This window comes from Coenobita brevimanus, chromosome 97 (assembly GCF_032717465.1).
Source record: "Coenobita brevimanus isolate Jiangsu-jjx chromosome 97, ASM3271746v2, whole genome shotgun sequence".
NCBI lineage: Eukaryota > Metazoa > Arthropoda > Malacostraca > Decapoda > Coenobitidae > Coenobita > Coenobita brevimanus.
In genome coordinates, this window is record NC_137050.1 from 7,344,283 (window position 1) to 7,371,664 (window position 27,382).

Consider the following 27,382-nt stretch of genomic DNA (forward strand, 5'->3'; position numbering starts at 1 on the left):
CTGACAACGCTGCCCCATATACAACACCCACTTTCACATGTACCAGCACTACTAATACCCTTCCCCACCACAACTGCAGCCCGTCCCGCAACTCTCTCTGCTCACCTCACTTATTTCTATTCTTATAAGGCCAGCATTCCAAAAATCACATTTCTAAAACCACCAAAACACCAGGTCTGGTTTTGGGCGCACTCTTGCATTGGTATGACCTGATTTAATCTGTACTGACCTCAAATGATAAAGCAGACACAACAGTACCTGAAATTACTCATCATCCATCCAATACCAGTTCTTTACTGCCCAATCATGAGCACAGGGACCCAGGGTTAAGTTATTCAGTCAATACAAATAAGGTGAGTGACCAGTTGCTTTGCCCACAGTTGCATTATCTGAGCAATAAACTCCAATAACTTCTCTGATTTAGCCCCTTATAGGCAATATCCAGCTACAGTGCCTTAAGCCAATAAAACACCCTGTATCCATTTCTGTGTTATTATATGTAATTACCAACAAACATCATAATTGTTTTCCTGGGTTACACAGAACAGTTTGGCTTGTGACTCAATGACGAAGTCACCTGAGCCACTACTTCAGGTGAGTAGATGGTGACTGAAATATGCCTGAGTTCAACCATTTTGGGTAAAGCATGAAAGAAATAATATACAATGACCAGAATGGAACCAAGCTATACGAATGAACAAGCCTCACGGCCCTATAAGGTCACTCAGCACTTATCCAAATCTGAGCTATAGCTGAACTACGCTTCGCTTTGGAGCAAGTGCTTTGTGGCCTAACAGGTAGTGAGGGAGTGAATGTATCTGATCCCTATAGCTTTTACAGTCTATCCTAACATGAACAGAACAGTCTGTAAATAACATACCTGAAATTAAAAAACCATCACCAAACTGAAGGGTCAAAAGGACTTGAACTGACATGTATGGCTGGTATTGAGGTTGCACAGGAGGGTACAGTACAGTTGAAAGGTTGTATAATGTGAAGGTGAGCATTTATAAATTCAACAGTGATGCACTGAAACAATGTAAATACAAATGAATGAAACTGTTATACCACATAGGAATGATAAAAGTTTCAATTCAGGAAAGCGTATGCATAAACTGAGTTGCAGTTTCGCTTCACGCCAGGCAGAGAAACTATAGATGCTACCTTTATTGTACAGCTCCAACAGAAGTTTTTGGTCAAGATAGACAGTTATGCTTTGCATCTGTACACCCTCACAGGGTATTTGTCAGAGCACCCAGAGAAATGCAGTGGAGTATTAGGAAGATAGAAACTGATAAATGGATTGTCAGAGTGGTTATGAAACTATACAAGTGAACTAAAGATTCTCTGGGAATGAGTGAAATTTGTGACAAATTCTGTGAATATGGAAGTCTGTAAGTGCTCTGTACATTTCTGTTCATTATTGTTGTGTTATAAGCCTTGTTGCTTTAGTTCATAACTGAAGCACTTTGGGAGATGTTATATGCTGATTATCTTTTCTTTACTACTGATAGTAAGGAAGGAGCACAAGAAAAGCTTGATATGCATGGAAGTCAAGGGTTTGAGGGTGAATGCCTATAGGGTGGATAGTGTTTTTTCCACAACTGGTACACCAGTTATTTTGAACCTCCTACAGTTTATGGGTTTGGTGAACAGTACTTCATTACACAGGCTAGCCAGTTCCAATGTTATTTTACATCTAAAGTTTTTCAGCAAAAAATAAATCAAGAATATTTTTATCATTTTATCACAACAGAATAAATTGTTTCTTGTGCATCACCTTTCTAGTCTTAACATATTTAGCACAAATATTCAATACTGTAACTATATTTATTATCTAGCTCAATGCCACTTCTTGGCTTACAATGCACTGTACAGAACCATAACCACCAATTATCATCCTCATGAAGCAGCTTCTCACAATGACATGAGGACAAAGAAGGAAGGTAACAATGATGGAGAAAGTACAGGATGGGAGAGGGTGGGAGAATGTAAGATGAGAAACAAAGAGAAGAGAGGTAGGAAGAATGGAAAAGGAAGAGGGATCCTTTCATGCAAAGGAGGTATGCAAAACAAAGCAGCCTGTAAGTAAACCTGGAATAAAGCTAAAACACTGAAGCCGTCTCTCTACCATTCAGAATGACAAAAACTTGGAGAACAACTCCACAATTTGCTGATAGTGTATGTACATTTTGTAGCACCTCAAAGTCTACCCTGCAATAACTGTAGCCACTGTTTTATTCCCTCTCAATTATTTTCCACCTCAAAGATAACCTGAGTCAAATAAGGAGGAACTTGGAAGTAAAAATACTGCACCCAAAAGGGACAGCACAGAAAGAAAATTAAAAAATAAACAAGGACAATAATGACCAAGAACAAGGCTTTTTGATCTATTTTGAGGACATGACTCAAATATGACAGAAATTCCAGGTACAATCTCTCCTCTTTCTCCACTTCAGGAGCTATGAGACTGCCTGAATTGCAAGTGCTAAGCAGTGGACTGCCACAAAAGTATAGCCAAAGGGGGATGAAGACAAAACTCAGTTAAGAAGGAAACCCTATGTACAGTATCTCCGGCACTGTAGGAGGTATAAGGCTACTTGAATTGAAAGTCCTGGGCAGTGGGATGCCACATTAGTGTAGCCAGAGGGAAATTTTTATCTGCAGACTCCCATTCTTTTTAGTTACTTCTTATAAGTAGAGAACGTGTGGAACTGTGGATGTTACTATACCTCCTTCAAACAATTTCTACATTCTGGTCATTCAGTACAGTGTTGTTCACAAAAATAATTTTTTTAAAAATCTCTTAAATCTGGGTGCTGATCAGCTCTAAGAGCAGCAAGGGCCTGACTAGTCTTAGCACGTAATAGGGCAGGGTCAGCCACCAGTGTTTGTAATTGTGGAAGGTCCATCTGCAGCAGCATCCCAGTGAGGCGTGGGGCAAGGTGGGGGTACCAAGTGGATAGTGTATAATACAGTTCCTCACCCACTGCCTCCTTCTCGTTGCTTAGTCCTGTGTACTGTCCCTCCTCATCTTCAGACTTCCTTGTGATTTCTGGGTATCTCACCTCAGTTACATTGGGTCCTGGGTAACTGTTTTCTCCTGTTTGACTTACTGTTGCACCCTTCTCTTCTCTTCTGCATTCAAGCCATCTCTCCTCATCTTCCTTCCTTTTGTGTCCTCTCACACATTGCTTTGCCCTAGCTGGCAATGAGTAACTTTTTACTCCTTTTACAGTTTCCTTCATTGTACTGAGCCCACGTGATTCCTGTCTTTCCTCCACTTTCCCTTTCTCCTTTCGCAGATCCATCCAGGCCTTGGTGATCTCCCCTTTCTCATTTCTACTGAGTTCTGATACTTTTGACAGTCTCCCTTGTCTCTGACTCACTTGTTGAATACTCCTCTGGTTCTGATCATCCTGTCAAAAGAAGAAATTTCATCACTAAATGTACAAGTCAGTCTGTCATACAATTATGGAACAGTCAAACAATATGAAAATAATTAATATAGGTGACAGAATGGTGTGCCAATCATCCACTCACTCAAAATAGTGCCACCTTCAGGGGATTCTACACTGAATAAAAAGCCAAATGGCCTCTTGTAACCCAGGAAATCATTTACCACAACAGATGGCCAACATAAAAGCAAATGACCACCCTATGACCACCCAATATAGTAAATGGATTCCTGTAACCCTGGAGACCATTTACTACCTATTTTTCATGTACAGCACTTGTATGGCACAAGTGCATGAAAAATGGTATGATGCCTCCATATTGAGACTACAGTACCTTTGAGACTTTTCTCACATAATTAGTCTATTTTGGGTCCTTGTGTGACAAATGCATATCACAGTGCTTAATCCTTTTTAGTATAATTTTTCAAATTTTGTTCCAACTGCAGTCAATTTTATTCAGTTCAGAGAATACTTCTTATTAAAAAAAAAAAAAAAAAAAAAAAAAAAAATTCCAGGTAAAATAGAACATAAGACATCCAGAGAAGCAGGAATTCTTCACCAGACTGAACTGAAAACTTGTGAGAGTGCACTGTCTGAGATGTGCTTTACACCTGACTTAATGAAGGAAAGAAGCAAGCAGACAGTTCACAAAAACGGTGATCAGTGTAACAGCCAATATAGAAGGCTAGAGATTTAACACTGTGACAGACAGTGGCTATAGGAAGTCAGTAAGTCAAGAGGCACTAATAAAATGAAAAGTTTCTGACACCATCCTGTTTAGAAGGGCTGTATATTGTGAGCCCCCCATGCATGAGAACAACTGGATGCAGTTGCCTTGGCCTGTATGAAGTAAAGTAATGTACAAATCTGCTGAAAGCACTATACATGTACAGTATATATGCAGTGGTGCAAACAAAACCAGGACCCTTGGCAATGCTGTAGGAACACCGATCAGCTCACTACAAAGAGTGTGTCTACCTCTTGCATGTCTTGCAAGGAGGTAATGTTTTTGTTTCCCCTCCCCGACGTAATTTTCGTCGGTACATTTATATTCCATGTGTTTTTAAACAACTCTATATAACAGTGATAAGACCGGGCCTACGGCGGTGGCGGTGGACTCATCACCCTGGTACACAAATTCATCAACTTTGCAGATACCAGTGCACATACAAAGTCACTTCTCCCTCCACATGACACCACAACAGAAATACAATCAATTAAAATACGCACTGGTTACAAATCACACATAACAATCGCTAACACATATGTTCCCCCCCAATCGTCACCCACAGTACCACACAGTTACTCTCCACAGATACACCATATCACTAACATACCCATCATCATCCTGGGTGGTGATTTCAACGCCAAGTCGTCAGCCTGGCATGTCAACATCCCTGACACACAGAGGGTTGGTACTACAAACCTAGACAGATCACCTTTTCATACTGAACAATCTATACCAATATACCCATATCCCACACCAATCCCTCTTCCTCCCATCATCTCCAGACATCACCTTCTGCTCCCCAAACCTCGCCCCCACTACATCCTGGAGAGTGGTCAAAACCCTAGGTTCTGATCACCTCCCAATCATCATCACTACCAAAACCAGAATCACCTCAGCTGGCCACAAACACACATACACTAATTATAAGACAGCCACCTAGGAGGCCTTTGTAACTGAAACAGAACAATATTTCGAAACACTAAACAGTACACCCATCACAAACATAACACCATTGTGCACACTTTCAATACAATTATACAAAACGCAGACAAAAGACACATCCTTAGAGGCAACAGAAAGAGACACAACCCCAACTTCACACCAGAAATTCAAGGCCTTAAGACAATGGGACACACTGCGACACTCCCCAACACCCCATACACAAGACACTGTACAACAAATACAAGAACTCAACACTCAAATAAACAATAAAATATCAGAACAGCAAACACTAAACTGGAAAAAATACCTCCAAACACTTGACCACAAAACAAACATCAGCAAACTCTACAAAACATTAAATAGCTCACATTTTCCAACAGCAACACTACACAATCACACGTTGCCATCACAACAACAGACACCATACCCTCATATAAACAACAAGCAAACACTCTCATCAATCACTTTTCACAAGTCAGCCATCTAAACCCCCATCCCGAAGACCGAAGTATCATCCGATGTAAGAGACAGTTCCCCACAGACCCAGACTATGCATCTTTCACTGACAACCAGACAAAGCACATCATTAACAACCTTAAGCACTCATCAGGCTGTGGACCAGACAACATAAGCAACAGTCACCTTAAACTCCTTGGACCACAAGGCATACAAGCACTCACCAACATATCAAACTACAGCTACTCATACAACATAATACCCAACACCTGGAAGCATGGCATTATCATCACTATCCCTAAACCCAACAAAGACCCCACGTTACCCTCCTCACACTGCCCCATCAAACTCCTCTGCACCCCCTCTAAAGTCACTGAACGACTGGTACTACAACAAGTTACACCTCACATTCCCCTAGCCAAATCACAACATGGCTTTAGGCCACTACACTCCACAAACACCCTTCTTACAGACCTTACACAGAGAGTTTTCGATGGCATGAATTCAGCTAGGCCACCACACAGAACACTCCTAATCACACTAGACATCAGCAAAGCTTTTGATGCCATCCCCGCCACAACCTCACAAGCAAAATACTCAACACAAACATGCACAACAACACCAAAAGATGGCTGGCAAACTACTTAGCAGGCATGTGCACACGTAACATTTGCTGGTCAGTCTTCTAACATCAGAAACTTCACAAACGGCGTCCCCCAAGGATCTGTTTAGTCCCCTACACTCTTTAACCTATACATGCACGTCATACCCTCACCCCACACACCACAGATACACATAGCTTCATATGCAGTTGATATAACACTTACATGTACACACCAAAATGCAAACACAGCTGCACATATCATCCAACCTTACCTCAACATACTACACGAATGGTTCACCACAAACAGGCTCAAAATAGCCCCAGCCAAATCTACAGTGACTCTTCTCACAAACTGGACAGCAGAACACAGTCACATCCCACACCTCACCATAAACAACACTCCCCTAACACACACACACACACACACACACACACACACACACACACACACACACACAAAATCCTTAGTGTAACATACAATACATCGATGTCATTTAAACAACACATCATAAACATTAAAAATAAAATAACACCAAGGCTCAATGCCTTGAGGTCACTTGCCCATGCAACATTGGACACAACAAAGAAACCACTACCACAGTGTACAAACAATACATATGTTCAGTGATGACTTATGCAAGCCCTGCCTGGGCTCCTAACCTCACCAAAACACACTACAACACTCTACAGATCATACAGAACAAGGCCCTAAAAATAATCACAGGCTGCACAGCTACTACACCCACAGACCACCTACATCAAGAAACCAAAGTCCCCAAAGTCAAGGATCATCTAGACATGAAAGACATCCACTATATTACATGGCAGCACATCCACCCACACCAAGGAACATCAAAACAACACCCAGCACACGATACCATATACAAATACTGTCATCTCTCCCCCCCTCGCCTAACTCAGACCAGCTTCCAGAAGCATATCCACACTTAGATCACTCACGTCCACGGAATCCTGACTCCATCAGATAGGCTAAAAGTATTTCATCACGTTTTGTAGCTTCACACATATATCTATCTAAAGGTCAATCCGAATGCTGTCATATTAAAAAGGGGTGCCAAATCCCCGGTTATGCACTTCTCCGAACAAAATTCATCCAGGTAGCTCAGTCTCTTGTCAGTCCTTTAGCCTCACTCCATATCCCTCTTCCTCACACACTCATCCACCATATCCCTCCATCTCCCTCCTGGCCCACCTCGCCTCCTCTCTCCTTCAAATTCGCTCAGATATACCCCTTTCGCCACTCTACCATCATCCATTCTCTCTGCATGACTAAACCATTTTAGTACACTCTCTTCGATTCTGGTGTCCACAGACTTCCTCACTCTGAATCTTTCATGAATCACACCATCCTGTATCCTATCCACTCTCTGTACCCCACATAAATTCCCCAGCAGTCCCATCTCCACTGCTCTTACTCTGTGACTTTTCATTTTCATGCCATATCATAGTCTCACATCTGTTAGTTGGCACTAACACTCTATCATGTTAGCCTCGTGCAGCTGCAACAGTCAAGCCTTTGTTTTTTATCAAGGCCTTCATAACACCTGCTACCTTCCTTCCTTGTGTCACTCCACCCTCCACTACTTTTGCACACCTTCCTCTCCTTTCTATCACTGTATCCAGGTATTTGAACTCTCTCAACAATTCCCATCTCTCTCCATTCACTGCAACACCACACTGGGAGTCACCATCTCTCTCAATAACCATCACTTCACTCTATTCTACATTTACTCTCAAAGCATGATGCTCACCGACGTCTACAAAACTCTGCTCTATCTATCAAGCGCTAGTCTAGCATTTGCAAGCAGCACTGCATCAATGGCATACAACAAATTTGACATCATCCATCCATCACCATTTCATTACCAATGCCCTCCCTCTCTCCATTACCTGTGCTTTTACTTCTCTCATCATCCTATCCATATATGTATTGAACAACCATGGGGACATCACACAACCCTGTCGCATGCCCACATCAATCATGAATCTATCACACAGATGCCCATTTACCCCCACACATACCTCTCTACCTTCACAGCTCTTGACAGCACCCAGCAGCCCACCATCCACACTGCACATGCACAAAACCTTCCACAATCCCTGCCCATCTACTCTGTCGTATGCTTTTTCCAGATCCATAAATGCCATAAACACCTTAAAGTCCTTCTCACACGCCCTCTCCACTATCTGTCCTACTGCAAATATTTGATCCACGCATCCTCTGCCACTCCCAAAGTCACCCTGTTCATCATTCACTAGGACCTCTGCTTTCTCCCTTACTTTCCCTATAATACTGTAAATCATCCATATACCTTCCCTACTACACTCAATAGACTTACCCCATGATAATTCCTGCACTCACTTCGCTCAGCTTTATTTTTGTACAGGCGTACAATCACTGTCTCTTTCCATTCTACTGGCACAGTTTCACTCATCCATGAAAAATATGAGTGTTATGTGCCAAGTAATATACCTGAACCATGGCCACCAGGCATCTCGGCATAAGAAAGCAGCTGTAAGGGCATTACATCGTGATAAGTCTTGTGAGTATACTGGACTATTACCTGTAGGTACGCAAGGTATTCGGCCCGAGCTCTGGCGACAGCAGAGGAGAGGGCAGGTGGGTGAGTTAACAAGTGCGAAAGGGTAGAAGTGGATAGCTCCAATAACATGCCCGTTACCTGCAACACAATATTTATACAGTAAGCCCTCGATACATCAAACTAACTGAGGGGAAAAGGCTGACATTATAGCCGAGTGTCCAATGTGGCTGACGATATAACCAAGAGTTCGATGTAGCTGATGTTTGTTAGGGGGGAATGTGAGACCCCATGTTTGCTTTATATTAAAACTTGTTCAGTGGATACCTGATGGAATTATACATGTTCACACTTTTTAAAAGTTTTGTGTGGTTTATACTGAGTACCTAGATGATTCACAGATAACTAATACCGTATTTAAAATAATAATAAGTACAGAACAGAAAAAACAATATTTTTATCTGCCTTTGTTTAGTCTGGCATTCATGTTGCCTCAATAAACTGATCTTTTGTTTGATATACAGTATTTTAAGGTTGTTTAGTAAGTTCATAGGGGTATATAATGCTGAAGTATGGGTTAACAAGTTTCAATTTACAGGTGGTCCCCAACTTACAATGGGGCTACATTCCAATACACCCATCATAAGTGGAATACTGTACAGTAATCTTATACATAGGCTATATTACAGTGGCATTTATAATACCACTTGTATCCAGGGCCACACAAACAGTTCCATCTGAAACATAACCTCCTCTCAAGCACATCCCACAGACATAACACATGTGGTTGCAGTGCCTTGCAGTAGTGAAAAATGCGTACGGTAAGATCATTTTGTTAAACTTTACAGTATTTGTAACTTTATTCATAAAACATGGGTGACTGTACACTGAGTGACAAGTCAGATGGTTTCCTGTATGCCAGGAAACCATTTACTACGCTGGGTGGTAACTATATAACCATATTATTGCACCTGGTAGCTTAGTAATTAAGGTGCTCCAATCGGACTGAGCCTGTGTAGGTTTATATCCAAGGGATGCTTGGGGTTTATTGCTTACATAATGCCACTTGGGGATGAGTGAGGCTGGTCACTCTCATCTTAAATATCAGAACCAACCTGCCTAACCCCAGGCCCCTCTGCTCCTCATGGGGCAACACATGGATGATGGATGGATGGATAAACATGGAAAAATAAAGAAAAATAAACTAAAGAAATAAATCTTGAACATTTATTGGTGAACTGATGACTTGGAAAGAAATGTTGTACATTAGAATTATTGTGACTCCCTTGCTTACAGTTGTGTATAAGGCCATGGCCCGCCAATTTATTCCTCACCTGAACACTGTCACTCCACCCCTCACTCACCACTCAACTGTCTTGCAGATAAAACAGTAAACATATATGAACTGCATGAAGCAACAAACTAAAGTAATAAATCTTCAGCATTTATTTATAATCTGATGATTAGGAAAGAAGTGTTGTACAGCAGAATTATCACGACTCCCTTGCTCACAGTTGTGTATACAGCCGCAGACCACCAATTCATTCTTCACCTTAGTGCCATCACTCCACCCCTCACTCACTACTCAACTGTTTTGCAGATAATACAGTATATACAAAATTAAAGCACAGTAATTCTATCCAACAAAGCAAACCTTCATTTCTATCCGCTAGATTTTATCTTCTCTGCCAGTGCAAATGTGTTCTAAGGTGAATTTTTACATCACCTTACAATACACTTGCACTGGCAGAGAAGATAAAATCTAGCTGATGGAAAATGAGGTTTGCTTTGTTGGACAGAACTGCTGTGCTTGCAATTCGTATGGTACGTAGGTACTGTAATACTGTATCTGCAAACCACCTGAGTGGCGAGTGAGGGGTGAAGTGATGACGGTCTGGTGAGGATAAAATGGCGGGCCACAGCCATACAGTATACATAACTCTGAGCAAGGGCATCGTGATAATTCTACTGTACAAAACTAATGTACTTTCCAAATCATCAGTTTGCCAATAAATACTCACGATTTATTTCTTTAGTTTATACTTCCATGTTTTTAAGAATAATTTTTAACAGAATGGACTTGCTAAGATACTGTAAGATACTGCAAGCTCACTTGTAGTTAGAGTTGGTTCGTTAGGTAGAGAACCAAATGGGTACCACACATTTTCTGCCGACAAAGAGCATGCCTTTTTTCAATGTATTTACTCGCATTGCTTTTCTCAACCCTCTGTCCTAAAAACATCCCATGAGTATCATCATCATCACCCGGACCTCTTTTCTCACCCTTGGGCAGGGTGAAGAGTAGCAATGTCCAGATAGCCCAAATTTGCCCAATCCAATAGGCCATGCTTCCACTCATCATTCAAGCTCCTGGAATCCTGGCTCTATCGGATACGTCAAAAACTTCACCACGTTCTGTAGCTTCACATAAACGTATCCGACTGAGTCAATCCCATGAGTAAAAGATGAAATTTAAAAATAAAATACAATACAGTTCAGTACTGATACAGCACAGTAATACAGTATATAGTATAGTGTACTACAGGTATGTATGGTATTCAACTACTGTTGGCACCAATGGAGGACAGAGTTGTATATCATGCAGTACAATACTGTACAGTGCACTTAATCCCGTGTGGTCTTGTGGCTGGAATTACATGTACAGTAATTTCTGAATCACAACAGAGCACTAGGACAAGAAGCACTGAGAGGCCACAGGCTTTGCAACAACAAGAAGCATGGCATGGGAGGCCACAGAGTAAGGTAAGTCAGCACTAGAGTTTTGCCATCGTATGGTCACTAGAGCAGAGCACATAGATAAGTCTTCACTGAACAAGATCCATGAGAGTGAATGAGAGAGCGACAGTAGGTTCGGTACGCCATATAAGCTGCTCCAGCAACAAATTGTGATTAGCTGGTGCATTGTAAGGTTTTCCCGGGTGCCCATCTGCTACCGCATATGAGCTGGTTGATACGCCTCACCACTAGATACTGCATAGAACCACTGGTTACTTCCCATTTCAGTGCCAGATGTTGCATAATTTTGATGGATATTTCTTTAATAGAACCAAGCCAATAGCACCAGATATTGTGTTGGGGCATACATTGAAACACTGGATAATTGAGAGTTTAGGGCTGGATATTGCAACAACGGATAATTGAGAGTTTACTACTTATAAAGGAAGGAAGGGTTCAACCCTTATCGTCACACCTCCACACAAAATTCAAGCAGCTCGATTCTTTGCCGGTTTCTGTGCTCTAGTTTGTTCACTGGCAGTAAATTTTGCTCTTGCTGTCTTAGCACCTGCACTGCAAGATGGAACACTTGCTGGGCACTTCGACATCATTTATGGGTTAGTTAGGAATCACATGGTCACAAGAAGATGAGTCCTGGGATGAAATGAGGAGCAAGAAAAATGCTTCTATTTTCTGAAAACAAAGACAGCCAACATTCTAATGAAGCTGGTCTGTATGGGTGGGCTTGGAACCCCTAGCAGACAGCAACAAAAGCACACCACACATGCTGTAAATAAATGTGTTAACTGGAAATACAACATCTAAATGCTCCCATTTAGTTTTCCCACATAATTATGATTAACTGATAATACTGTGCCACTGAATAATAATAGAGAGAAATTAAATGCCAATGTTAAAATAAATCACTGTCACAAACTGCACTGCTTCACTACTGAACTGTACTTAACGAAGATATCCAGTAATATTGTAGCCCCCAATCCAGTTCTGATCAAGCAAGCTCATTCCAGAGGATTTTTATTTTATTAAACTGGTCTGGTTCCAGTTCTAAACATCACTTGATTTAGTAGTAGTAGCAGCTGCAACCCCAAACTCATCTGAATGTGAACCCAGTGGACTGTGGGCTGAAGCTGTCCCCCCACAGCTCAGTGGCCTCCTTTTTGAGGATGAGGAAATGAGGGAGGTTTATATAACCAGGAAGCCCCACTGCCCAGTTTTACTGGTGCCACCATATGAGAACATCCCTCTTCAGTACCATCACATAACATACTATGTTAATTACCAGTAAGTACCAAATAATTTAAATTCCTTGTATAAAACCAAGGTTCATTAAAAGTCATGGATGTGTTCCAAGACACCACAAATTTTTCCCAAGAACTGGTAGCTACTTAAAATTGTAGAAAACTGGCTAATCAGCTTTACAGTATGTAATGGAACCCTGATCAGTATGCACCTATTCTGTAATGTATTGTACACTTAACTCCCTGAATCTGGGTGACTTCCATTTTACTTTATTCTTGCTGCTACCCAATGATGCTAATCTACCCAGGAAAAGATTCTTGCACTGGAGAGTTTTATCTAAATTGTATCAAACCTCCCTATTTTGAGAAGGCTATCATGATCTGAACAAAATAACCAGGAGATAATATGAAAATTACATTAAAGAAAAATATCCCTGGGATAAATGGGTTGAAAAAAATATATATACAGGTATATACCATTCATTCATCATCTAATCCAGTGTTGCCCCACGAGAAGCAGAGGAGCCCAGGGCTAGGCAAGTTGGTCCTGATATTTAAGATGAGAATGACCAACGTCACTCATCTCTGAGCAGCATTACGTGAGCAATAAACCCCGACCACTGCTTGGATATAAACCTGCATCGGCTCAATCCAACTGGAGCACCTTAATTACTCACTAAATCACCAGGAGCAATAATTTGGTTACTGTATATGTTTACCACACAGCACAGTAAATGGTTTCCTGGTGTACAGGAAACCATTTGGCTTGTCACTTAGTGTAGAGTCACCTGTAGACAGATGGAAGAGGAAAGAACGAAGGAAAGAAACAAAAGAGGAAGGATGGAAAGAAGGAAGGAGGAGAAAGAAGGAAGAGTTAGGGCAGACACCCGAGAGCAGCACTACATCGAGTGAGTGAAAAAAAAGAGAACATATAGCCCCAGCATGCTTCTCTCACCTGAGCACACAATTCCTGATCCAACTCCGCCACAGCCTGGAACACTTCTGCTCCAAGGGACTCTCGCACCTCACTGTCACACCTGAAATATTATTCCAGTTAGATGGGAGTCATCTTTTTCAATATATTTTTGCAATCTCCTGATAATTTTTGTCAGATCTGGATGCATTTTCTAAAGTGCAGATGTCACATCCATCCTTAATTGCCTACTTCAGTATGGTAGTAACCTAATCTGAATAAAAAGTCAATTGGTAGCAGCAAAAATAAACTACAAAAAGACATCACCAAAATGAAGGGGTTAACCAATAGGATACTGTATATCCAAAATTTAAAATTCAATAACTTCTTCAGTGCTACAAGCACTGACCAATTTTCTAGTGCAGTATATTATATATGAACACCACATGCATAAACACTGAGCACAAACTAAATCTAAATTAAATGATGGATAATTTATTTCAGTTATTTAACTGAATCAGATGACAAATTATTTTATTCCTCCTATCTGCAGATTACCATATTTTAATCATATTAGGAAGGATATGGATGTGACAGGACGAGTAAGGAGAAACACACAGGTGGTTTGGCCACGTGGAGAGGATAGAGAGTAAGAGACTGATGAGACGAGTGTATGTAAGGTGGAGGGGGGGAGGGGAAGGGCAAGGATGAGATGGAGAGATGGAGTGGAGAGGTATATGAGAGAGGGGTGTGTAAGCTGGGAGCAGGGCAGTGAAATGACAGGGGACAGGGCGACATGGAGGCGATTTGTTTGTGGTCACCCCTTACGGGATTAAGGCATCTCGCAATAGACAGATAGATAGACAGGAAGGATCTGTTGTAATGAAGGGTTTAACTGAGGTTATAGCCAATCCCTTTATTTGAATATCCCACAATCTAAATCAAATTATATGGGGCATGTAGGAATAAATTAATAAGGATATCATCAGACTGAAAGAATTCTGTGCACCACTAAAACTAAATACCATGTACTGTATATATACCACCAATCTGCTCTCACCATTCCCATTCATTAGTCTTTCAAACACTGTTTTCCACTCTTCTCCTTTCTTCATTTCCACTTGTCAGTATTTTTCCACTCTCATCCATCACATTTTTTATACATTTTCATCCTTTCTACATTTTTAGAGAATGGTTAAAAACAATCTTCATTAACATCAACACCCAGAGGATTTACAATATTTTGCAACATACAGTAGAGTTTTCTGACTAACAACATACAGGCTGGGTGGTTGGCATCACTGACTGTGAAGCTGCCAGCCCGTTAGTGCCAGACTTCGAATCCGAGCATGGGCAGCTGGCGTCTCTCAACTCAGGTGTTCATCAACTCTTCGTGGGTTGGTAAGTAAAATGAATACGTTGGGTAACACCTAGGAGAGGTAACTGTGGTAACCTGGATGATGCAGTGGCCCCGTATCTCAGGATATTGGGTGAATAACCCGCCATGGGCTCAAAGGCCTATGCTACAGAGATAAGCGCTACGGCTAAGTGCGTCATGGTATTTGCCCCCATCTTTACCTTGCCTTTACATACAAATTCACTCAACAGCTTGAGGATATACATTACTTTGCAACATAAAGTCTTCTAACTAATGACAGGCAAATTCATTCAGTTTCGGCGAGGTTCCAACAGACCAAGATGATAAGGTGTTCTTACAACAGCTTAGGGGCATCCATTTCACTGACAGCCAAGTTCAACAGATACGCAACCCATGTCACATATCACACTTTGTTTTACATACTTCATCCAAAGTCAGTGTTTGTAATTTCTCTTCCTGACTTACAAATGTATCACAACATACATAAATCACTGGATTTAATTACAACTTTTCTTATACAGTATACTGCACTAATCTAAACATCAGCAACAATAATGAAAACTTGCAAGAAATAAACACTTACTCAGACAAAGAAACAATGACTCTATTCACATTTTCTTCCAAGAGTGAATCTGATGTTAGGAGACCGATGATTTCACTGTTTGATTTACCAGCAGCCAGCAATTCTGTTACCTGTATGAGGGAACTTATGTACAGTAATTAATAAACATGATGATATATAAGATAAAACAGTCTTGTATATAACAAGATAAATCTAAATGTAGTGATGCAGCAGCTGAAAAAAGCTGTCACACATTACACAGAGTAAATGGAAAAGGTATAAAAAAAATTACAGGTTTTAGTTAAAATGTCCTAATCCTGTATGATACACAGGTTTCACCTGTCCTAAATAAAATCATGCAGCATTAGGCATACCTAATCATACATACAGACATACAATGTGAGATCACATTGTTCTGATAATGGTCTCGCCGATCTGTAATGTAGTCAGCCACTGATCTATTAGCCGTATATCACATCATGATACCTTGCACCAGCATGATGTACCATGGGAAAGATTAAAGTTATGTGATAAATCCACTATTGTGGTAGGTGGGGGCGCTCACCATCCACTCACTTGATGTAGTGCTGCTCTTGGGTGTCTGCCCTTTCCTCTCCTCCATCCTTCTTTCCTTCCATCCTCTTCTGTCTTCCTTTCCTTCATTCTTTCCTTGTCCTTCTGCCTATGGGTAACTTTACATCCCCTTTTCTGTCTTTCTTTCCTTCTTTCTTTCCTCTTCCTTCTGCCTGCGGGTGACTCTACACCGAATGACAAGCCAAATGGTTTCCTGTACACCAAGAAACAATTTACTATGCTGGGTAGTAACCATATAACCAAATTTTGATGAATGGTTGTTGTAATTATTGCGCTCCAATCAGACTGAGCTGGTGAAGGTTTATATCCAAGGGGTGGTTAGGGTTGACTGCTCATGTAATGCCACTCAGGGATGAGTGAGGCTGGTCGCTCTCATCCTAAATGTTGGGACCAACTGCCTAGCCCTGGTCTCCTACTCTCCTCATTGGGCAATGTAGGATTGGATGATGGATGGATAGATGATTGGATAAATCCACTATCAGTTTTTCACTGCAAAGCCTGTGCCATGCAGCATCACAAATGACCAAAAGGAAACTCATAATGATTTGTTTCTCCAGCCTGAAAAAACTATGAACTATTGCCTCCATATATGTTCATCGGCTATATGAGAACATGATGGCAGCAAGTACAAGCAATCCTTGATTAACAATCAGGATGCATTCATGGAAAACTGATCAGCTAATAAACAAGTTGATTATAAAATGGGTTCAATGAAGACATGTTGCTGGACTCAGCCAACCCAAGGACATTAGTAGAGATATCACTTTCCCATCCCCTCAAGATAAAGGTAAAACATCAATTTTCCAGCATCCTTGGTTCTTGAGCCTTACCAGATGAAACATTTTGCTGGACTAATCAAATCCACATACTGTATAATTATTCAACAGGAACCAACGGAGGTCACTTATAATAATTCAACAATACACCTCTGACCAATTATTGCTCAGTGTAATCACACTCATGTTCTAACTTAAATTTATTATGGAACAACTGTGACTGGTCTGCTATCAAGTAACCTGACAACTCCAGTTCATCACTCCGACACTGTCGAAACCATTCCATCATCACTCAATCTCATTCAGTACTCCTACCACCCTTCATATATTTTTTATTTTTATGTTCATTTACTCCTTCATATCACTGTCTGAATCAGTAACTCTCAAGAGGATGCTCTGGAGGGCTCTGTACTGTTCATTAACACCTCTGTCAAAACATCTATGCTCAGCTACCACTTTCCTCATCTCGCTATAGAACACATCCCTTACTGCTTGGTTTTTTAGCTTCCATATTTTCTTCCTAGGTGCACAGCTCCTCTTTTTCGTCACCCGCTCCTTAAGCACCATGTCACATATCACTGTGTTGCTGCACACACTCCTCGCTCCCTGTAACTTTAACATCCCTCACTAACCTCCTATCAGCCCTCCTGACCAGGAAATAGTCTATCTGGCTGCTATTTCCCCCAGCCTAGTACATGATCAACCTATTCTCTCTTTTCTGATAATGTGTGTTGCACACAATCATGTTCATTGCCTCTCCAAACTCAAGTATCCTTTCCCCTTCCTCATTTCTTGTACCATATGCATATCCCTCATATATTCCTTCATATCCTTGAGCTGTTTCACCTACATGACCATTTACAGCCACCACAAAAAACCTTGATACTCTCCTCCTATACTGTATTTAGCTGGAAAACTTCAACATAATTCTGATAGGCAAGAAAGTCACTTTAAAGTGACAATTTCGTCTATCAGAGTTAATATTTTTTACTTTCTACATCACTCAAGTACTTTCCAGGCATCTTGGATTATGTCAGGTGAAAATATAACACTAGGACGACATAAGGAAGAAACTGAGAATTTATGCACCAAGAGCATCAACAGTAAACATCCTCCCCTGACAAGAGCTTGGTGAGCACTGGCAAGTTTTGCACATCAGTGAGTCTGGGACTATCCAGGATGTTACCAGATGTACATTAACAGCCGAATTAACTCAGAAGATGGTTGGAGTTAAGCCTACATTAAATGTGTTTTTCACAGGTCTTAGAGGTGTGATGGGATCAAGGTTTTTTGTGGAGGATGTAAGTCCCCTCCCAAAACTATAATCTCATCATCCCCCATAACACTTAGCCTATGACACGTATTAAGTCATCCCAAAATCTATCCTTCTCCACCTCATCCAACCCTGCTTGTGGAGCATATGCTAATATAAAAGCAAACATAATCCTACTGTACAAAATTTTCACTACTATTATCCTATCACTTACTCTCATAACATTCATAACATATTCCATCCATTTCTCCCCAACTAACACATCCACACCACCATATCCATCTGTCCTACCCTGCCAAAACAACTTAAAATAACGATCCCTCCCAGCAATCATTCTGGCTGATCAACCCCTATACCAGACTTCCTGCACACATCCCACATCCACCCACCTCCTACCGAGTGCATCAACCACGTCCCCCACTCTACCCTCAAACTTCCCACATTGCACAATGCCACTCTGATCCTCCTGGGTGATTTAGTGTCCTTACGCTTGCTTTGACTTTCATTTTTTAACTTGATCATAATCAGTAAATATTACAGGGGAGAGACATGCCACAGGCCCCACACACTGCACAGTCCCAGGTCCAGACAATGGCCTCGGGGCACCCTGCCAGGACAGCTACAGGGACACCCTCCAAGTGTACCTTGGCACTGTAGCTGCCCCACCATTAAACACCCACTGTTAGGGAAGCCTCCTGGGGTGCTATGCCCAGGCTTGGGCCCCTTTCTATCAGGCAGAAGCAGCAGCCTAGAAACCGTGATGAACTGTACCCTCTAGCATAGGTTTGAGCCCAATCTCACCCCGGCCCCACGATCTATGCTGGCAGAGCCCTCGTCATGCCTCACCTCAAAAGGTCTGCCAGTGGGTGCTAGTGTCAACCCCTGTGACGTAGTGGGGTATGTTGTGTGATGTATAAAGTGCATGTGGTGTAGTGTATGAGATGGTTAGAGGAACTGTTTGGGAGAGTATGCAGGTCTACTCTCCGTGTTAGTGTCACACTGAAAAGGTCAGCAAAGGGGGATGGTTGGCCGCAATTACCCCCATTTTACGGTATACAGTATACTGTACCATAAGTACAGAACAGCAATGCTCTACAGTACATCATAATATACTGCAGCACAAATTTTTCCAGGGAAACTTCATCTGGGGTTGTCTTCTCTATGTTCAGATAGTTAAAGAGTGAAATACTGTACAGGGTTTCTGTAGGGGTTGTACCCCCACAGAAGGGCTGAGGGTTAGTATGGCATTATCCAAAACATACATTATCCAACATGGCTTTGGCTGAATTATGATGGAGAATCAGGAGGTTAGGATGGGTAAATGCAGTCCTGTGGAACACAGTAATACCCTTTTATAACTACTCTGCAACTCAATGAACAGACACTAATTACAATCTGTTACAGAACAATTCTTTAACTGACCTGGTCAGCCAGAGCTGGGCTAAGAAAGCGAACCTTGGCATGCAGATGTTGGCACAAAACTTTGTGTGTATCTGGTAGTGGCCCACTATCCATTATGAACACTCCCTGTTAAATGGAAAATCTGTGTAAATTACACAGCATTACGAAATGAAGCACTGTTACTTAAACTACCATTGCAGTTACAAAAAAGCAGATAGGAAGACAGACATACTGTACACCATTTGTACTGCATGACGAGTTCCAACCTCAGATCTTACAAGTATTTCCATCACAAAGTCAGGACAAGTGAAATGGCCTGGATAATTGGTAAATGGACCACAAATGACAGAATATAGTTAAACTGTACCCTGATTAAAATAAATGCAAAATGATGCCACAGAAATACAAGAAAAACTGGTAACAAACATAGCTACTGCAAATGGCAACCTAACCACACATTAGAAAACACACTACGGTATATCCCAGAGGCCATTTTGCACGATGTTGTTCTCTAACTCTAGCTACTCATTTAATTTGGCTTCATTTATAAAGGCCCCAACATGCTTGTATATGTCAGCCTTGGTCACTCAATGGCAGCTCTCCATGATGCTCAATCTTTAGCAGCCTCTCTATTCAGTCCTTTAAAATCCCTGTGGTCACACTCTATGACCATGTCCCAGGTCTTTTTCAGTCTGCCTCTCGCAACCCTACTCTAAACATTCACACCTCTGACACTTTGCACTCATATGCCTAAGTAATCTCAATGTACCCCTTCTCATCATAACATTAATATATTCAAGACCTATCCTTCCTCCCCAACACTTCATCCACAGTCCTAACCCCACCAGGTCTTTCATTCAATGACACACTACACATCCATCTAATCGTCATCATCTCTGTACAGTATATGTGTCTGTGAATATCCTCTTCATTTACTGCTCGTCTCACTATTGTACAGCATTATAATCCTCACACATGTTACATACAATGACCTCTGAGATAGGAGGAAGAGTCCTCTCAATATCAGGAGTGGCAACAGCTCTCTGAGCTTCTTCCAACCACTCCTCACCCAAGCCAGTGAGCTGGCTCCAGCCCCACCTGCACATCAGTTATCATGTCCACAAAATACTGTAACAAACTCCTCCACACACACTGCCAGATGAATTCACTCAGCGTACGAGAGACATCATAATGAAGGTACTGTATAAGAAACTACTGTATTTCTATTAATCTTTTCAGTAAATTCTTTTTTGAATAACGCTACAGAAAAATACAGTGGTCTCACATCCAACGTGCATTTCTTTAGTACAGTACTAAATGCCATTAATTCAATGGACTCAGAATATTCAGCGGAAAAAAAAAGAGTTTAGAACAGTAGGGAAAACTTGCATTGGTATGGTTTGCTTCCATGAAATTCATTTTTTTTTTTTTTTGGGGGGGTGGGGGGTGGGGGGGGTCCATTAGTCCAGGAAGTTGAGAGGTGCCACAGGCAATGAGAACATGAATTAGCTGTGAAAGGTAACATCAATGAGCATCAGTCTTCTTGTGCTTGCTGGTGTGCTAACACCATAATAGTATGCTGCTTTTTTTGTGTGCTACCAGCCCATATTCATCATTCAAGTGAGACAGTAGTGGTGGCAGTCATGTGTACGTGTGTTCATTTGAACTCTGATATTTTCAAAGTTTTGATGTATTTTCAGTTGTTTAGGGTAAATTCACTGCATACTGAGATAAATACTAGGGTAAGGTCTAGAACAACAAGATATATAATCTAGTGAGAAAAGCTTCATATTTTTTCTCAAAGGATAAATAGTAAGTGGTGAGGATGAGTTGATGTAAGGTGGATGGAGGTGTCAAACCCAAAGGTAAACAAAGAGGAGATTTCAAGTGTGGGACCTGCAAAGATATAGTAAAGAATAAGGATGAAGCACTGGAATGTAATCTTTGTGGACTGTCGCACCATACTGACTGTGAGGATGTAGCAAAAGATGTACTGTACATGATTTCTTGAAGAGTCATGCAGTGGACTCTATTCACTGGTACTGTAACACGTGCAATGTCAAGATACTAGCAATTGTAGCAATGCTATGAGACAGGATGAGAAGGAAGCTAGGTTAATAGCACTAAAAGAAGGTTCAGCGAGTAAACCTGAGATACCGGTAGTAATTAGGGAACTAAATGACGTAAAATCAAAAGTTTACACTGCAGAGACTCGGGGAAAGTAAACATGAGGACATTGTGAAAGAAATTAATGAAATCAAAGCAAAAGTTTCCACTGAGACCAAACCAGATCTAGAGTTACAGGGATATATTAAAGAGAGAAGCAGAAAAAATTCAGCAATGTGTTAGTGATAATCAAGCTACTGAGAATGGCCTGATAAAGAAGACTGCAATCAAAATACAGAATAGGATTGACAGAACAACTTGATCATTTATGGAGTGCCAGAACAAGTATGGGAAAACCCCAACCTAAGTCTTCGATCTGACAAGATAAAGCAGGACAAAGTGAATTTCCAGGAGGTATGTGACAAAATTGGTATTCAAGCCTTTGATGATGATGTATCTATCTATTTATATATCTATAGCCCGACGCCCTAATCCCGCAAAGGGTGGCCGCAGACAAAACGCCTCCAAGTTGCTCTGTCACCCACCATTTGACTACCCTCTCCCCAACTCACCCCCCCCTCCCTCATATACCTCTCAACTCCATCCCTCCACCTCATCCTCGGTCTACCTCTCCCTCTCCCTCTCTCCACCTCACCTACATACACCCTCTTAGTCAGTGATCTGGCAACTCTGTTACCCCATCATCAACAGTCACAGCCTAACTCCGATCAAGAGCAGATGTTTATCTTAATGGAGGCCACATGTGCTCGTTTTTTGTGAATAAACAGTGAATAAACTGCAACACATCACCACTAGACCACACGGGAATTTACAGTGTTGTGCAGCGTTAAGAAATAAAGGATTAACTGTGGAGTGCAAACTGGCAGTTGAAAATGGTGTGGTGTAATTAACAGTGTGCAGTGTTAAACAATTATAACTCAAGTGCAAAGAATTACTGTAAGTGCAACACAACACTGGATTACTGTACATGCTTCAAGAGCATTTTCACCACTGCCAAAGCCAGAGAAGACAGCCACAGACGTGCTATAAGTACCCTGTCTGAGGTACAGCCACTTCTAATTCCTCATTCTTTGGTTCCTTTTCATTTATTTCATGCTTTATGTCAATTATTGGTGTGACTAGGGTCTTCCATCCATCCATCCATTGCCAGACGCCATGTATCCCAAACGGGGTGGCCAAGGGCTTAGAGTTAATTGTTTTACAGGGAGGGACACTAATCCTCCACTAAATAGGTTTAAATATGTGCTATGCATGTCTGGTAGGGAGTTATTTAGGTGGCTTTCAAAGTTAGGCTGGGTTAGGGTCCTTAAGTACCCAGTACCAGTCCAGGAGCCAGGGGCCCACTTTCCGGACATGCCTTTGGCTTTATTACGTCGGATAGTGGAGGGATTATTGTACTTTTGAAACAATAGTACTGAGATTTTAGGTGTATAGAAGTGAAACGGATGAAAGAATCCATATAAACTGCTTCAATATACAGGAGTCCAAATAATAACACAGTAGAGAGTGATGAGCATTTGGAAGTTTTGCACAGAGATAAATAACCATATCATTAAGCATAATATAATATTGGGGGATTTTAATCTGCCAAATATCAATTGAAAAAACAGCACCACAGCAGCAGGAGTTAATAGTCTGGAACACAGATTCATAGAAACAGTGAGGGATTGTTTTTTGACCCAACATATTATGAAGTTCACATGACTGAGAGGTGAGGACAGTGCAAGTGTAATAAACTTGCTGTTTAGTAGTTGAGGGGATATTGTGGAAGACATAAAATTAGGAAATCCCTCAGGTAGGAGTGATCACATGTAGAAATTTCACCTGCAGGACTGATTTACAAGAAAGATCACATACAAAATTTGTATATAGATTTTGAACTGATGAGGAAAAAATTGAGTATAAACTGGACGGACTATTTAGGTGATAGTAATGTTGAAGAAATGTGGAAAAAGTTTAGGAATAAACTCGAGGATGTGATAATGGAATGTATTCCAGTGAGAGAATTTAAGCACAAGACAGCGTCAAGAAAAAGGACTAATAAAGAATTACTAATGCACAAAAATTAGGAGAAAGAAAAGGCTCTGGTTCCGAATGAACAAATCAAACAGAGATAGTACAAGCAAATGAAGAAGTTGTCACTGACAGAGAGTATCAAGAAGTGGAGAAAGAACACAGACAAATCAACAATCAGGTCACATGCGAAACAAGGAAAGAGGTGAAAAACGAGGAACAAAATATTGCCAGACATCTACTGACAGACACTTTAATCCCTTATATGGGGTGGCCACAAACAAATCGTCTCCATGTCACCCTGTCTCCTGCCATTTCACTGCCCTGCTCCCAATTCACTTCCCCCTCTCTCATATACTTCTTCACTCCATTCCTCCATCTCATCCTTTTTTTTTTTTTTTTTTTTTTTTTTTTTTTAAATGTGTCTGACTCTGGACATATGCTTCACAGCCTGCTTTCAAGGCTTAGTAGTCCTCCTACATACCACACACCTCTACACGTCACCACTTCGGCACTAACACCCACCATCCATACTGAATACAGGCAAGGGCTGTCTCATACAGGACTGGTGCATTGGTATTAGCGGGGGTGTTTTTACGACATGTCGGCGTGCCTTCTGGTAGATCAGCAAAGTCTGATTTTTATGAAATTCAAATCCTTAAACTGTTCCCTGCCCTAGCGGGATTTGAACCTGGGTCCGTTAGGACCGCAGGGCACCTTTCTTCCAATTGAGCCACCCCCTTGGTCTTCCCTTTCCTCTCTACCCATCCACCTCACTCACATACACTCTCTTTGTCAGTCTCTCACTCTCCATCCTCTCCACATGGCCAAACCACTTCAATGCGTTTCTCTTAATGCTTCCTATCACATCCACACCCACACCACAATGCTCCTTTACATCCTCATTTCTCAGTCTGTCTCTCCATGTGACTCCACAGCCTCCTCTCAAATAACTCATTTCCACTGCTCTCATTCTTGACTTGTGTCCCTCCAACAACGTCCAAGCTTCACTTCCATACGTTAGAGTTGGTATCACAATACAGTACTGTCATGTAATAACTTTTTCACTTCCATACCCACTTCTCTGTTTCTTATCACTGCCTTCAAGGAACCAGCAACCTTTCTTCCTTGTTGTACCCTTTCAAGCACTTCATCCTCCAAACTTTCATCCCAACTCGTCACATTACCCAAGTACTTAAACGTACTCACATTTTTCATTTCCTCATCATCCAACCGCACTGTACATTCAATGACTTCACCTCTCTCGAAGACCATAACTTTACTCTTCCCTACATTCACCATTAGATTCAGTTTCTTACACATTCTCCCAAACTCATCCACCAAGCCTTGCAGCTCCCCTTCGTTTTCACTTAACAACACAGTATCGTCAGCAAACAACAGTACTGGGAGTTTCCACACACTGCCCTCTCTCATTAGGGCCACTCCAACATCCACCGCCCTACCTTGTTTCTCTTCTCTAACCCCATCCATATACAGACTGAACAACCATGGGGACATGACACATCCCTGTTTCAATCTAACATTCAAACAGAAATATTCACTCAGTTCACTATCCACACACACTGCAGCCTTAGCCCCCCTCATACTGTACATACTCTTCAAGGCATTCAACAACTTCCCATTTAATCCATACATTCTTAATACTTTCCACATTCCTTGTCTGTCCACCCTGTCATATGCTTATTCTAAATCCATGAAGTCTTGGCTAGGCTTATGATTCTGACATTTATCTATTTGTCTTCCAGGTATACTGTACGGTACTTATTTTTGCGATTACACACCCAAAATCCCTACTGGTATGCTTACTGTGTGCTGTATTAAGTTTCAGGTTATAAATTCTCCCCAAAATATTTCATTACATATTTAGTTATGTCTTTGTTTATCAAATGCTTAAATATTTAAAAGCAAGAGGATCATAAATGGATAGCTACTGGTACCGTATTTATTAATTTAGGCCTTTTAACTGTGCTTTAGGCCCTCATGACTGGGGGCCATTGTCAATGAGGGAGTCCACAGGAGCAGGACTTGATTAACCTTTCGTGTAAGCAAATTTGAAATGCAGGTGTGCTTGGCACAGCCTGAGCTGTGACTCAAACTCCATGGGTTAAACCAATGAGAACAGTGGTTATATGAGCAGGATCTGAATAAGCCAATGAATGAACAGCAATGCAACTCCATTAAGCAGTGTGTCATGTAGTGCACTCCCATATTATCTATCTCTGTCTATTGCCAGACGCCGTAATCCCGTACGGGGTGGCCATTTGACTCGAGTTATTTGTTTTACAGGGAGGGGCACTAACCCTCCACCAACCCACTTGACACGTAGGGAGCACGTATGGTTCAGTTATATGGTTACCACCCAGCGTTGTAAATGGTTTCTTGGCTTACAGGAAACCATTTGGCTTGTCACTCAATGTAAAGCCACCTGTAATGGAAAAAAAAAAAGCAATAAGTAGTGACAGGAAAGATGGGAGAAATAGGAAGAGAGGAGGGCAGGCACAGAAAAAGAATGATAAAGGCTAAGGAAGAAGTAGCCTCATACGAAGTTTACGGTAAAATTAATGTCTGAAATGGTGGTCATCTGTGGTGCATGTACTCCGTTGTCTTAAATTATACAAGTGTATAACCCGTTAACTGCTCTATACAGCCTGGGCTGTTCCGAGTGCGACTGCTCAATACAGCCCTGGCTGCGCAGGTGAATTTCGAATACAGTGTCATGGTGACCAAGGCCAACCCATGCAAGCATGTCTGTGTCTTCAAAACTGAAACCGAAAAAGAAAACAAAAACCATACATTCCAATGGGGAATCAGACACTTTGATGTTCATCCATGGCTTTACCAAGGTAAATATTGAGCTAATATTTCGTTACTACATACTTTGGCATGTGTTCTCTCAATTCCTAAGACAAAATTTGGCATTTGGGAAATTTCATTTTTACCCCTATGTCTGCACACCACAGACACCTCCAAAAAACAGCCATGCGCAGTTAACAGGTTAAGGAATAGCAAGGCCAGTTTGGATTCTCAGCAGTCTTATGGCATATAACCTTGACAATGAACTTACCTAAGTGGAATGAGGGCGTGTTACGATGGCCAACATCATCAAAACAAAGCTGGGATTTACTCCTCAGTCAGTAACGCTTTTTCCTGACAAAAACCGATGGTCAAGCTCCTGCACCTCTGGCAGAGGGAAAGGAAAGTGGGGATCACAGAGCTGTCATGTACTTTTTTTTTTTTTTTTTTTAAATGCTCACTACCCTCTTCTTTGACGTAAGTCACATGAACCTGTAAACTTCCTCCCCTGCTGTACCCAGTCGTGTGGCTTTCAGCTGCAGAAATTAAAGGTACAAATGAAAAGTAAGCTTTTTTTTTTTAACCATATCACGGCTGGGAGAGAATTACTATGTTCCAGTGAGTGACTCAACCCCAACAAAACGCATCTTTAAATGATATTTGAATTACCTAAGCTAGGTTTGGCTTCGTGGTTCCAGAGCACAACAATAAAGGTGTGCTGGCGAAATAAGAGGGTAATATCTGCTAACCTTAGCACGTTTTTGCTCTCAATCCTGATTTTTTTT

General features: G+C 41.4%; 1 protein-coding gene across 4 annotated transcripts; it reads right to left on the bottom strand.

The window, feature by feature from the left end:
- Positions 1-1,853: 1,853 nt before the first annotated feature.
- Positions 1,854-27,359, bottom strand: LOC145413620 (uncharacterized). Of its 4 annotated transcripts, XM_080283275.1 has the most exons (7): positions 27,267-27,286; positions 26,869-26,984; positions 19,665-19,769; positions 15,621-15,730; positions 13,702-13,783; positions 8,776-8,892; positions 1,854-3,419 (listed from the first exon to the last, which is right to left on the bottom strand). In XM_080283275.1, the coding sequence occupies exons 3-7, from the start codon at positions 19,755-19,757 to the stop codon at positions 2,796-2,798; spliced, it is 1,026 nt and encodes a 341-aa protein (XP_080139401.1). In that variant the 5' UTR covers positions 19,758-19,769; positions 26,869-26,984; positions 27,267-27,286; the 3' UTR covers positions 1,854-2,795. The 4 variants fall into 4 exon arrangements, with proteins under 4 accessions (XP_080139401.1, XP_080139403.1, XP_080139404.1 ...); XM_080283277.1 differs by lacking the exon at positions 15,621-15,730; XM_080283278.1 differs by lacking the exons at positions 15,621-15,730; positions 26,869-26,984; positions 27,267-27,286 and adding an exon at positions 27,347-27,359.
- Positions 27,360-27,382: the final 23 nt, after the last annotated feature.

What these genes read in the sequence shown, in the direction of transcription:
- LOC145413620 (XM_080283275.1), bottom strand. Translation starts at nt 19,757, where the DNA reads ATGGATAGTGGGCCACTACCAGATACACACAAAGTTTTGTGCCAACAT. An exon ending in GTCATTGTTTCTTTGTCTGA is followed by an intron (nt 13,784 to 15,620) that starts GTAAGTGTTTAT and finishes ATAATATTTCAG; the next exon opens with GTGTGACAGTGAGGTGCGAG. An exon ending in ATCAGGAATTGTGTGCTCAG is followed by an intron (nt 8,893 to 13,701) that starts GTGAGAGAAGCA and finishes ATTGTGTTGCAG; the next exon opens with GTAACGGGCATGTTATTGGA.